The following is a 13,790-nucleotide window of genomic DNA, read 5'->3' on the forward strand; positions in this document are numbered from 1 at the left end:
CCAGAGAACAGTACAGTTGATGCTCTCGTGTTCTACAGTACAATCAGTGTACTGAGAATGGTGAAGGTGAGATCATGGAAAACTAACAGACTACCCTAAATTTGATTCATTTTCTACTCTCAGTGGCCTAGTAGTCTTGCACATATCATGAACTACTGCAAGAATACTAATAATGAATTAATCAAAAATTTTTACAACTTTTCCTAATCCTCTTCGACATTGACATTCAGTGCTGGAGCCTGGAGGTGGCGTACAGCAACAACTTTTCTTTCAGCTTCAGTACCGTAGAGTACAGTGTACAGTGTATAGTACAGTACACTGTACACTGTGAGTAGTGAACCCTAGTCTTTTCATAGAAGTCCTACAGTACGAAAGACCTACTGTACAGTGTACAGTACAGCCTGCAAATCCTGCACACACGTACTGTACACTATACACTGTACAGGAAGTGCTCTCTGCATAATCGATAGGATACACTCGAGCCCGCCATACGGTACCGATGGCCATCAAAATATTACTAGTAACATACACTTATTCAACCGGCCTGTTGGGGCTGCAATAGACGTCGGCTACACTCACTCGCGACACTGTACTGTACTGTTTGGAGAGTGGTTCACCTAAAGACTTGTGCGACTGGGGAAATCTTCATTTGGCTGCTATGGTAGCAAAACCGATTTCATTGGCCTAACGAAAAATGAATCCACCACTTTATCAATGCAAAATTGTAAGCAGTTAGAATAAGTAGATTGATTAGCAGAAATCGATTAGTGCTATAGGCATTTACTGGACGAGCTGATAGTGATGCTATGGCAGATTGTGGTAGCACTTTAGTACTTGTGTGTACCTGTCAAAGTCACGTAGATATAGAATAAAATAGAGAATATGGGAAATATGGATCGATGTTATTGTTATCATCAATACTGTAGTCTATTCTACTGTATGGTATATGATTAGTTTGCTAAAGCAATATCATTAGGTAAGCCAGAGAGAATGCTTAGATAGCTTATTCGCTAGGAGATACCATGTCGGTCTGTAGCTTGCTGAAATAGGAAAGTTTATCGTCAACTGTAAGATTGTTATCAGTTCCTGGCGTTGTCATGATATCAAGCAATAGAGCCTTACAACAGTTGTAAAGTGTTGTATAATGAATTCATCGATCATATCGTCCATAATTAATGAATAAATCAATCTATGCGACAAATTGCTGTCAGGTGTTGCATTTCTCACGCGATGATGATAGTATGGTAGAAGAGAAATCCGTTGCTGCCTCCTCAACCGATATAGGACAGATTAACCTTCCAGTTGTTGCCTCCCTTAGGCAACATACTGTACGACATGCTCAGCTACAGTAATAAACGAATGACAGCCAACGTAGTAAACAGAAACAACAATACAGTACAAGAATAAGAAAATCAACCTAGCCATGTCAATACTAAATTTATGCGAGTGCTGACGTAGTAGTAGCGCTCGAAACGTCTACACTAGTACACCTGTAGAGAGAGATGCATTACCTCACTTCCTGACTTATTTAAAGTTATTTTCAATAATGTATATGATTGTCCATTGCATATTAAACTGCAGCAGCTGAAAATTATATGCTTTATAGATTTTCTTATTAACAGAAATTGTACTAAAATGAAAAAATTTATTCATCAGCCATCAGATTGGTGATTGTTGCTTGGATTGAAACTTGAATTTGGTGAAAAATGTCCTCCAGTGCCACCCCATCTTCTACACGAAAGAATGTATGTTGTTAATAATATTGACGTAGGATCAATGAATAGCTTGCACATTTTAGAAGTAATTGTGAAAATAATGCTACTATGCTGATGGATGTTCATTTTGAAGCAGTGGCATATTATAACTCCTCCATTTGTGAGAAATTACTGAAATCCCTTTTGATAATAAATGTATAATTACTGTAATGAGTATAGGCTGTATTACACTTACAAATGCTATATCTCAACCATAATCTCAGATCCTGTAGCCATTTACCCCATGAGTGCTGTAGGAAACTGGATTAAGTCTACAGTCCATTTTATTATCAAAAACTTATTTTACTTACTGTACTTAGCTGTATTGACCATATCATAATAATCTATAAGCTGCTATGCTTAACGCATTTTTCTTGCTGAGTATGCTTGCGAATACCTTACCCTTATTGTAGGGCGATCGCGGGTACCGCTATAGACTTGGCAATACTTCTATTAGTGCTAACTGTGAGAATTCTTAGGATTGATAGCTGCAAGAGCATATCTCTCTCCACATATGAGAGGGTACTACAATCATAGATTTTTTTAAATAACTTTACAACTTAACGAAACATCAAATCGCCATGCCGGTTATGTTAGCGACAGCTGATCTGTCAATGATACTCCCATAGTCGTTGCAATTGCACATGCAAAACAAGATTTTCAATATACCTGCTGCTATAAGTTTCACGTACGATCGATATCAAGAGCTACCAAGCTAACTACAGTATACAGTTAGCATCATACGTACTACCATACAGATTTAAGCACGACCGAGTAACGTTATTGACAAACAGTTTAGACAGTAACAATAATCTCAAAACTTATTGTAAAACTTCCCACTGATTTGCTATCGAATGCCTCGTAGTCACTTAAAGGAACACATTCCCGACTTCAAACTACCTTCGGACCGTCTAATTTTGCGCCGATAACTACCGTGACACCTGGTGAGTTAAAGCAATTCAAATTGTATTACAATCTAGACATCGGTCATTTGACTAATTTTACATTATAATTATTTATACTTGCGCAAATGTGGTAAATACCCTAGTAAATATGTAGTATACCTATGATCTTCCTAGGTTATAACTTTATTAAATGTTATAACCTAATACTCTATGTTTATTTTATTCTAATACTGTCAAATAGTGGATGACGATTTCCTAGATGTCGAAGATGATTCAAGGCCTTTTAGTAATAACAGCAATGCCTTACCGCCTCCGGAAATAATATCACCTGAATTTAGAAATGGAGCTACCGCATTGGTATTTATTTAATTACGTTCAACTAAAAAGTCTTAAGACAGTTGTTATTATAATAATTATATTTATTGCTGGGTTAACTTTATCGGAGCTGTATTGGCACAATCCATTGTTATCTTACAATCTTACTGTACAAATTGTTTTATCGATCGGAATAGATGAGACTTTTCTTCTATTTAGGCTCGTCTTCCTCCTCCGGATGCTATCACTTTGCCAATACTACCTCGCACTTTCTCAAACGTATCTGCGCGATCGTTCTATACTGTTAATAGCGAAGATGGCGATGACGAAGTAAGTAATTTTTAATTCTCTGATTGATACAAGTAATGACAGCAAACGATTACAAGCGCATATTGAGTGGCTTTTAATTATCTTAATTTTATGCTAATTATGAAAGGTTACAGAGGAACTATTCATCCAGGAACCTTCCAAAAATCTTCGTTGTTTGCTTTGTCAGCGCATAATGAAAGAACCGGTCGTTGCCAGTTGTGGCGTAAGTTAAGCTTCACATGCGTGTCACGAATTTTAATGTAAATAACTTTACCTATAAAATATTTATAAATTTCTCGCTGTTCTTTCACTAGCACACATTTTGTAAAAGATGTATAGAAACATCAGGTATTTCGTTTTATCGTCAAGTGCTATCTCATTAAGTAAACAACTTTTCTACAAGAATACTTACTTTCTTGAGCTAAAATACAGTATATTTAATTTAAATCCAAGTGCTTGGAAACGAAAGATGTCCTTCGGATAATAATACACTGTGTGCGGTAGCCGCAAATTTAGCAGTTAGTATAGTTAATTCTTTAGCAATTACTTCTTCACATGTTAGAGATATAATTATTATTAATTGTTGATTCTAATTATGATAACTGTTCTATAATTTAAAGGTATCTGAACAAATAGGGGAACTTGTAGTCCACTGTAGCTATGGCTGCAGACAAGATTCCCAAACCGGGTGTTTAGTCGTCGATGAAGAGGGTTAGTCAATGTTGATTTCCCGGCTGTAACGTTGTAACAGTATTTGTCAATTTGTAATAATACTTGATCTTACTCCTCAAAATTATTTTATTAGGATGTCCAGCAACCGTGAAATTAAAGGAGAAGAAGTTAATATCCTCTATATTTAGTCTATGATGTTGCACCATTTAAGGTAGTAGGGTTGTTTTAATATTGTTATTTACAATACCTATAGAAATCATGAAAATAGCTGCCGCTATGCCCCGGTGCAGTGCCCTAATAGTAAAATCTGTCCTAAGTTACTTCGCATGGTAAATATGGCGACGTGAATTATATCTTAACTTTATAACTATTTTTCTTACTTTCTTATACTAACTTTCACGTAGGACCTAGAAAATCATTTATCCACATGTCAGTTTTGTTCTTGTCCTAATAAAAGATATGGGTAAAATTTAAGTAGCCTGATTTCGTACGTACAGTTATATAGCATAATGTTCTAATGTATAAATCACCCTCTCAGTTGTAATTTTGAGGGAAAACTTGCTGAATTAGATGAACATTTAGAAGTTTGTAGATATCAAGATTTTAAGGTAAAAAGTATCGACAGTTTTGCTATTTTATAATCCAATACACTACCGTCAGAATCTGCAATCTAACCAACCAAATTGGTCATGCTTTCAATAGGAATACTTTGAAGATGTAGATGATAAGGTTCATGAATTGCAACAAATTATTAAAAAGAAAGATCAGGTCGGTACTTTCTGAATTGGCAAAATTACGTTAAAGTTGAAGTTAATGCAATTGGAGATAGTATAATAATACTTTCCTGTTTTTGTTTAAAATCCGTCATATCATTCTACCGTGACAAAGTGAATTTTAACCAATAGTATTGGCATATACGTTAATCAATAACTAGTATTTTTATTATATTTAGGATATTTCCTATTTACATTCTGTTTTATTAAACATCTCTGAAAGACTTTTAAAATTAGAGAAAACTGTAGATATCCGGTTTGGTAAGTTAAGATTAGACTTCAGTTGTAGCTCTTAATGCTAACTGTGTGTAACATTTCAGAGGTGATTAGTGATAACCAGACTAAACTGGCGGACGATATCACAGGATCAGTTAGGGCAATTAATCAAATATCTGTAAGTTGCCTTAGCAAACTTAAACAAATATGGTGCTATCAATTTTAATGATAATCTACAATGTTTATTTGTGAAGAATGAAATGGTAGATTTGCAGGCAAGAATTGGAGCCGCAGGAAGTTAGTAACTTATATATAGCGAAATCTTTAAAACAATGTCAAGATAGCTTTATTCTGTTTACCTAGATTTTGAAGTGCAGACAATGTTCAAATGTCAGGGAACTTTCGTTGGACACCAGGTAATGCTAAATTATGTTACGGGTATTTTCAAGTTGGTTAGCAAATCTGAAAATCTACTTACGATCCCTGGTAAAATTTTTAGGGTCCAGTATGGGCTTTAGGAGTTCATGCTGATTTCCTCTTTAGTGCATCATCGGATAAAACCATAAAAGTAACTGAAATAAATCATCCTATTACTGCTGGCACTCAGGGTTTAGAATTACTGATTTTTCTTTAAATTTTGATAGGTATGGGACACGAAAAATAGCTACAAATGTATAAGAACACTAACCGGACATAAAAATATTGTTCTTGGACTTTGTGTTCACGGGTAAGTATTCCTCTCATGGTTAACCTTGTAATGAGATTGTAAAACTGATTCCAGCTACTGGTGCATGATAACTGTATTAAGACTGAACAATAATTATTACTAAGTTTGTGCTACTATTTTATTGCAACAGAACGAATCTCTTTAGTGGATCTTCAGATAATACTATTAAAGTATGAAATATAAAGCAGCGTGCATTATTTCATTTTGAACAAAACGGATTATAATATTTAATGGTAATCTATATTCTGTATTAGGTTTGGGAAATTAGCACTTTAGAAATGTTAAAGACTATCAGTGCACATGACAATCCAGTATGTACACTAGCGACGTCATCCGATTGGTTGTTCAGCGGCTCCCACAAAATAATAAAGGTACGACTATTCTTGTAAACGGAAACTGTTTTGACAGTTATATTCTAGGCTGTGAACTTTAAACCTATCTTAGACTTGATCCCTAACTCAGAACGTCTTAACTAGGTCTGGGATATTAAAACCTTTAAACATTACCATGATTTAACTGGGTTAAATCACTGGGTGAGAGCGCTAGTTTGCAAAGATGATAAATTATATTCTGGATCATATCAGAATATCAAGGTATATTCAGACTACCATACTATTTATAAATCTTTCCAGCAATATAAGTACTTTATGTTTGATTACCGATAATGTATAGATATGGGATTTGAATACCTTCGACTGCAGTTATGTATTACAAACATCTGGGGGAAGCATTTATTCATTAGCCGTTACAGAATCGTATATTATATGTGGAACGTATGAAAATAATATTCATGTACGTCAGTTTGGAATACTTATAATTATAATATTTAAAAGTTGACTTATTTTAGCCGTTGATTCTTATACTGTAGGTATGGGATGTCCTATCATATGAACAGCAAAAGACATTAGCTGGTTTGTGATATTCGTATCGGACATATTTGATAATCTTGCAATCTCATTGTAACGATTACTATTGTTGGTGTTTATCAGGTCACACAGGCACAATTTATGCCTTAGCGGTTATAGATACTCCATCACAACCGAAGCTATTTAGCGCTTCAAATGATAAAACTTTACGGGTCTGCCTAAAACTATCTTATGCTTATATATTGCGGCACATTTTACAACTAATAACCATATTTTTGTACTGATAATATCATAATAGGTTTGGAGATTGGGTTCTTTTGATTGTGTTCAAACGATGGCTAGGCATGACGGAAGTGTGGCTTGCTTGGTTGTTTCAAATAATAGAGTTTTTTCAGGAGCTTTGGACAATACTATCAAGGTTAGCTTTCTATTTTTGTCTATGTCTATCGGTACCGCATAAATTTCATAAAGAAGTATAGTATGTATCAACCAATTACGTACTGATATGGAGTTGGGCCATAACTCTGCTTCCTTTATTTACAACAAAATAAACCGGTATATACGTATGAACGTGCATAGAGTATCTGAATTAAATGAGATGTAATTATAATTAATCATTATGCAAGTGTTATTACCGTCTGATGTGCTGTGTACTCTATGTATTTCCAGATTTGGCAGTAACTGGCAATTGATCGGTTCAATTCTTCTATTGGGTGTATTCGAGAATCTTCCGCTTTTCATATTTGCACCAGATATAGATGGCTTCATAGTATTTCCCGGCGTAATTAAAATTATAGAGTTTACTGTGGCGAAACCGATTCACTTTGTTTCCTTTCCTCTCTATCTATAAACTTTTATATTCTACACTGTAAATAACTATGAACTTTAAGTTGAGCAGGATGCTATAATAGTTGCAGCATAACATCAGATGGAAAATTTTTTATGTTATGAAATACACTACTTGTTTCAGAGAATAGTTTTTGACTATTTATCGCAATATGCGTGTAATGTATATTTTTTACGTAATTATATTGAATACGCTGTTTGTAAATGAGATTTTTTTACCCCATTCATTAACATATTTTTAGCTATTTTTAATTAAAATATTGAAATGAAATAACGTCCTAAAGGTAGATGAATCTTGAAGATGCTGTAATTTATTCATGATTACCGATAAATACAAAACTTGATTTGTACCAATTAAGGCAGAAATACACCTTGCACAGCTGTTCTACCTTGTTATATTAAATGAATGATTGGCCTTTTCAAATTAATCTGTTCAATAGCTGGTTAATACCATTTTGGTATATATTCACTGTAGCTACTATTTATTTGAATAAATCAACTTTTAAAATTGATTATAATTATATGCAATATATATGTAGGAGTAAATGGTAAGGATAAAACTAGTCTTATTCGTTAGTGGTTGTATCCTATGCAATTATGCATTCTACAGATGAGTAAAAGTTCAATGTTCACTCACCGACTAACTTAGAATAGATCTGGACAGAATTTTGATTGATTAATTATTTAGCGATATCGTAGAAACTGTACATTTAAGTACGGTATTTCCATTTTATTAAGAGCAATTTGATTGACTCTGGCCGTCAAGTTAATAGTTGTACAATGTGTTTCATAGCAGCGTTTGCCAAAAGGTATTCCAAGGTGCGATCGTGTGCAGTATTAATGTCACCATGGCATACTTAGTAGTACAGTACACTTCTAGTGCATGTTCTACTGTAGTATAGACGGATTTAACGGCCCGCTAGACTGGAGTGGTTTGGTGTTGCACTAGATTATACTAGGTTATACTACCGTATACTGTACGGGCAATTTCTATATTATACTGTACATGTTCACTCGTACGCTGTACATTGTACAGTACACCTGTAGTCCACACAACACAGCATTATATACTGTATACTGTATACAGTACGTAGGTGACAAAGGCTTTGCATCCATATTAAACTATCACAAGTCCAAGCTACAGCTGTACGGTGTACAGTGTACAGTATCTTGTACTGCACACTGTAGTAATGTACTGTACAGCACTGGAAGTACTGTAGTAAGGACTAAGGACTACCGGAAGAATACCTGGACCAGACTGGATATTCCTTTGGACGGACAGACATTGGGCCAACTTTGCTCAAGCAATTACAGTAGTATGTACTGTACTTCGAGTGGTCTATGACTGTAGTTTACTGCCAATACCGTACAGTACAGTACAGTACAGTAAGTGCAATGGTCACTGTACAGTGTACAGTATACTGTACAGTACTGTAAGTAGTCAGGACTACCAGAAGAATACCTGGACCAGACTGGACATTCCTTTGGACGGACAGACATTAGGCCAACTTTGCTCAACCAATTACAGTAGTATGTACTGTAATTTACTGCCAATATACAGTACTGTACTGTAAATGCGAGGGTCACGTACACCTTTTGTTATGCTACCTGTCATCTGCACTGAATGATCATCACAACGGTGTCGTCTGCAAGACCAGCTTCTGCTCAAAGTTTGCTCAAGACGGGTTTAAATCTTGTAGGATTAAGGTATTGGAGTCCACTGGAGGTGATTCAATGGCTAAAGTTATTCAAATATGTTAGCTAAAATGATCGTTGAGTGCATTCGGACTCTTCCAATACAGTAAATTACTATTCTACGCCATAGTTTGCATGATTTGATTGGTAATAATAGGCTGTGTTGACATGGATGTACTAGGGCTGCATTGATTTTTGCTGGTAAAATTGCTGCGACCAGTGGTTGATTGATTGCTGTTATTCATTTAGTTAACGATGGCTCTTATTCTAAGAATATGTAAAAGATCCACAAAAACATTGACTTGTCAGAGGTCAAGACAGGTATTGCAAATGAATAGTGACAGTTGACTAGGATGATAATAAAATTGACTCTGTTCATCAATTGTCCATGACTACGTGACAGTACCATATCCACGATTTCTTGCAAGATTAAACACAAATTCAATCACCCTCCCTAGTTACGTACGTGCAGAAAACATTTCTATCTATCCTGATGAATTTAAACCGTTGTCATGATGCAAATGAAGTGTTGGTAAGGCTATACATACAATCGACTTGATGGCCTCATGATGTAATGTCATATAATTATAGAGAGCCGTTACAGGAGTTGCAGTAATGGTTGGACTATGTGATGACGCTTTTTTTAATACATGCAATCGACTTGATGGCCTCATGATGTAATGTCATATAGTAATAGAGAGCCATTGCAGGATTTGCTGCAATGGTTAAACTGTATGTGATGACGCTTTTTAGCAGGAGCTAGTGCCAGTCATTTCGAATTTTCTACTACTGCATAATTAAATTATAGGACTATTGTCCTATATACATAGGTTATTAGCCTTAAATAAACGTATTCGTTATACATCGAACAACCACCATGCTAGGTTGATCCCTGTGCAGTATGCATTGTTCATGTTATGATCTTTCATTAGAACTGTATCGACTGCGTTGATGAGATTGTTCAATGATGCTTTGCTACAGAAAATAATAATTGATGTTCAAAACGCAATATCATTTTCAATTTTACAGTTGATGCATGTAATAACACCATTTTACAATAGGAATGAATAAGTCACAATCAGTGAAATATTAATTTTATACCATCGTTCAAATATTATCCATGAACTGCTGACATATATGCTATAGGCCACCTTGATTAGATTACTTGATGATGATTTGATACAAAGAATAATTGGTGTTCAAAACGCAATATCATTTTCAATTTTGCAGCTTATGCGTGTAGTAACAACAATTTTCAATAGAACTGAGTAAGTCACAGTCAGTGAAATATTAATTTTGTAACATCATCCTTCAAATTCGTTTATCAAAGCACTATCTCCCTTACGTATGGCCGGCCATATATCTCAAGAGAGACCGTAAATAAAGATGCACGCTGTCGCTTTGTGTTTAATATAAAACTCAATTCATCTTCTGCATAGTGAGTGATAGGTCATGTCCTATAATAACGGTTATTCTCTTACTATTTAGGTACGTTTATTGTCGAACGATGTTGTAACACAATTTCAAAATCTTCTGGGTGAAAGCAATGTCTCAATAGCTGAAACTACGCGCCAGCATCATGGTCAAGATGAATCACCATTTCCTGGTGCCATGCCTGATGTAGTAGTATCTCCTAAGAATACGGAACAAGTGAGCTCTGTCGCTAAAATATGCTACGAGCGTAAACTACCAATGATACCGTATGGCACTGGAACTGGGCTGGAAGGTGGCGTTTGCGCTGTAAAAGTAGGATATCAATGCAGTCTTTATGATGATAAACAATAATATAAACCCTATGCTACTCGACTATATACGAGTGCTGTAGGCAGTATATTGCGCTTTGATTGAAAGTTGATTGCAATGCGTAATTACTGTACTATGACGATCTAGTCATTCGAAGGGTACATTGTAAATTTAGATTAGATTATGATACTGCAGTGTTAACATAATATGCTAGCGTATTTAATAATATCCGCTAAAAAATAACTCTTGTTAACAAGGGTGGCGTATGTCTGGACTTAAGCCAAATGGAAGAAAGTATAGATGTTAATATGAGCGACCTTGATGCAACCGTAACCGCTAGCATAACGAGGATTGCCTTAAATAATTATTTACACGATACTGGGTTGTGGTTCCCTATAGGTTGTGTATAAATTTCTACTGTGTCAACTTATTTTCTCATAAATCTACTGGTTCGGTCAATTAAAGCGTGATGGTCTATAAAATTTCATAGTTTGCCTGAAACTGTTCTCACTATTTTCCGATTCCCTTCATTGTAACAGATCCAGGTGCTGATGCATCATTGTGCGGAATGGTAGCTACCAGTGCATCTGGCACGACGGCAGTAAGGTATAGTCAAATTATTGATCCAGTTTTAGTCAATTGGAAAGTCAACTGATGTTGTCACCTCATCTCTACCGTTTCTTTCTTCTAAATACTTTTCAGATATGGAACAATGCGCGAAAATGTAATTAATCTTGAAGTTGTTCTTGCTGATGGCTCTATCCTGCATACAGCTGGAAAGGGGCTACATCCTAGGTAACTGATTATTTTATACTATTACGAGCTGTAAAACATGTTATCGAATCTAAATAACAACAAATGACGTTATGTGAATTATAGAAAGACCGCTGCTGGATACAATTTAACCAATCTATTCGTTGGTTCAGAGGGTACTTTGGGCATAATTACCAAAGCGACTTTACGCCTATATTCAATTCCAGAAGTAGGTTTCAGCAATGTCTTATACACCGTATAACCCTTAAAGATACTCATAACCTTAGACTTACAAGACCGATTGAAGCCAAATACTGTATTTTTCAAACTTTTACAGAAAATGTCTGCGACGTGCTCGTTTCCATCAACAGAAGATGCGATTAACAGCGTCGAGCAGATCCTACTATACAATGTACCCATCGTTAGAATTGGTACGCATTCATAATTTAGACATTTCCATCTCAATGTGGAACTGTGCATGCTGTACTACTCTCAGTAAAAGCTACAGGTAAACATACTACAAATTCTGGTAATAATAATGATTAATATTGAATATGTCCTGAAGAATTTCTGGACGAGAGTGCTGTTGACGCATGCAACAAATATTCCCACTTGGACCATCCAGTACAGCCTATGATATTTTTAGAGTTTTACGGCTCGAAAGCAGAAATTGAGAGTCAAGTTGATATTGTCGGTATGTTTAACATCGCTTTGATGTATCTAACTGATATATTTCCGTAAGCCAATGCCGTAGAATCTTATACAAAACAAAAATATTTTTCAACCATTACAGAAGAAGTTATAAGCAGCCAAAATGGAACTGAATTAAAGTGGGCAAAAACAACTGAAGAACATAGTAAGCTTTGGAAGGCTCGTCACAATGCCTTATATGCTGCCAAGGCTTTGAGGCCAGGATCAAAAGTACGTTTAGTAACAGTTATCGGTTGTACTATATCCTATATTGAAGTATTAATGATGGTTCTAGGCAAAAATTACCGATGTTGCGGTACCGATATCAAAGCTTGCGGAAATACTAACGAAAACAAAAGAAGAAATCAAGAAAGAAGATCTTCTTTGTAGGAAATGATACTGCTGTGGTTGCATACCTTACAGTTCAGTCTATGAGGCAGTAAAATTAAAGTATTGTTGCGTTTCTAATGTTAACAGGCTGTATTGTGGGACATGTTGGCGATGGTAATTTTCATTGCTTGGTTATGCACGATCCCTCAAATCAGCAGGAATTAGAGAAAATAGAGGCTTTCAGCTCAAAATTAGCAATGTAAGAATAACAAAAAAAGAGAATTCCTAATTTCTAACACGTTGCTATTCCTTACTATTTATCTATCACCTTGCCTCAACTTATTGTGTATATACCCACGAAATTTCGTATGATGATTACATGATGTTATTTTAATTCATTACCGTGTGCAGATTCGCTCAAGATCTAGGTGGGACATGTACCGGTGAACACGGCATCGGACTTGGTAAAATGAAATTGCTAGAACGTGAAGTAGGAAATACTGGAATGTCGGTTATGAAATCAATTAAGAAGGCCTTAGATCCACATAATTTATTGAACCCTGGTAAAATTTTGAAAATTTAACCATGACATTTTATATACTACAAAATGTAATGCCATTCCAATCTTTCAGCATTTGCCAATTATAAAATAACTCTCTATCGATCAATATATATTACATTAATCCATGTTATCTATCCTTACTAACACACGTCCTAAAACATTCTTTTGTACAAAATCGCCAGTAATTGCGTTAGTGCAGGATATTCTTAGTTGCAGTATCTTATTTACCGTTAGATTATTACAAAATTTAGGTCATACCGTCGAAATTAAGCTAAGTGAAATAGTCTTATCTCAAAGTTAGAAATTAAATATTACAATACTAGATCGTAAATGAAGCCTGTTTAAATTTAAATATTTTAATTCCTTAAATCATATAATTTATGAAATGCAAAAAAATGTAATAGCAATAAACATGCTTAGTTTTAATGCAACATCTGCCAGTTATTGCTTAACCGTAACCATATCTTTTGTGGACTATGTACGGTAGCGCTTTGGGTTGTAATCGATAGTATCCTAATTGTCGAACACAATACTAATTACAACATAAATATAACGGACTAAGTCGCCAAGCGACATCAATATCTTTCATCTCGTGCAATATTTTGGATTTAGATATAAAAATATTGAAAATAAG

General features: G+C 35.2%; 2 protein-coding genes across 2 annotated transcripts; both read left to right on the forward strand.

Moving 5' to 3' along the window:
* Window positions 1–3,422: 3,422 nt before the first annotated feature.
* TRIADDRAFT_19665 (uncharacterized protein) lies at window positions 3,423–6,997 on the forward strand (the record flags this gene model as incomplete). The annotated part of the gene is made up of 22 exons (XM_002107622.1): window positions 3,423–3,506; window positions 3,598–3,631; window positions 3,737–3,801; window positions 3,904–3,994; window positions 4,089–4,122; window positions 4,209–4,284; window positions 4,360–4,418; window positions 4,494–4,563; window positions 4,658–4,723; window positions 4,908–4,989; window positions 5,049–5,122; window positions 5,199–5,241; window positions 5,308–5,360; window positions 5,444–5,512; window positions 5,589–5,671; window positions 5,802–5,841; window positions 5,926–6,042; window positions 6,148–6,264; window positions 6,344–6,463; window positions 6,540–6,582; window positions 6,661–6,749; window positions 6,836–6,997. Coding segments are annotated over 22 exons (1,671 nt in total), but the record flags the coding sequence as incomplete, so codon positions are not given.
* A 2,336-nt stretch (window positions 6,998–9,333) lies between these two features.
* Window positions 9,334–13,457, forward strand: TRIADDRAFT_51388 (uncharacterized protein; the record flags this gene model as incomplete). The annotated part of the gene is made up of 13 exons (XM_002107623.1): window positions 9,334–9,399; window positions 10,567–10,824; window positions 11,079–11,220; window positions 11,361–11,427; window positions 11,524–11,616; window positions 11,701–11,803; window positions 11,912–12,005; window positions 12,140–12,268; window positions 12,368–12,495; window positions 12,560–12,650; window positions 12,742–12,853; window positions 13,006–13,157; window positions 13,408–13,457. The coding sequence occupies 13 exons, from the start codon at window positions 9,334–9,336 to the stop codon at window positions 13,455–13,457; spliced, it is 1,485 nt and encodes a 494-aa protein (XP_002107659.1).
* Between the last annotated feature and the right edge of the window lie 333 nt (window positions 13,458–13,790).

Source organism: Trichoplax adhaerens, genomic scaffold (assembly GCF_000150275.1).
Source record: "Trichoplax adhaerens TRIADscaffold_1 genomic scaffold, whole genome shotgun sequence".
In the NCBI taxonomy this organism is placed as follows: domain Eukaryota; kingdom Metazoa; phylum Placozoa; class Uniplacotomia; order Trichoplacea; family Trichoplacidae; genus Trichoplax; species Trichoplax adhaerens.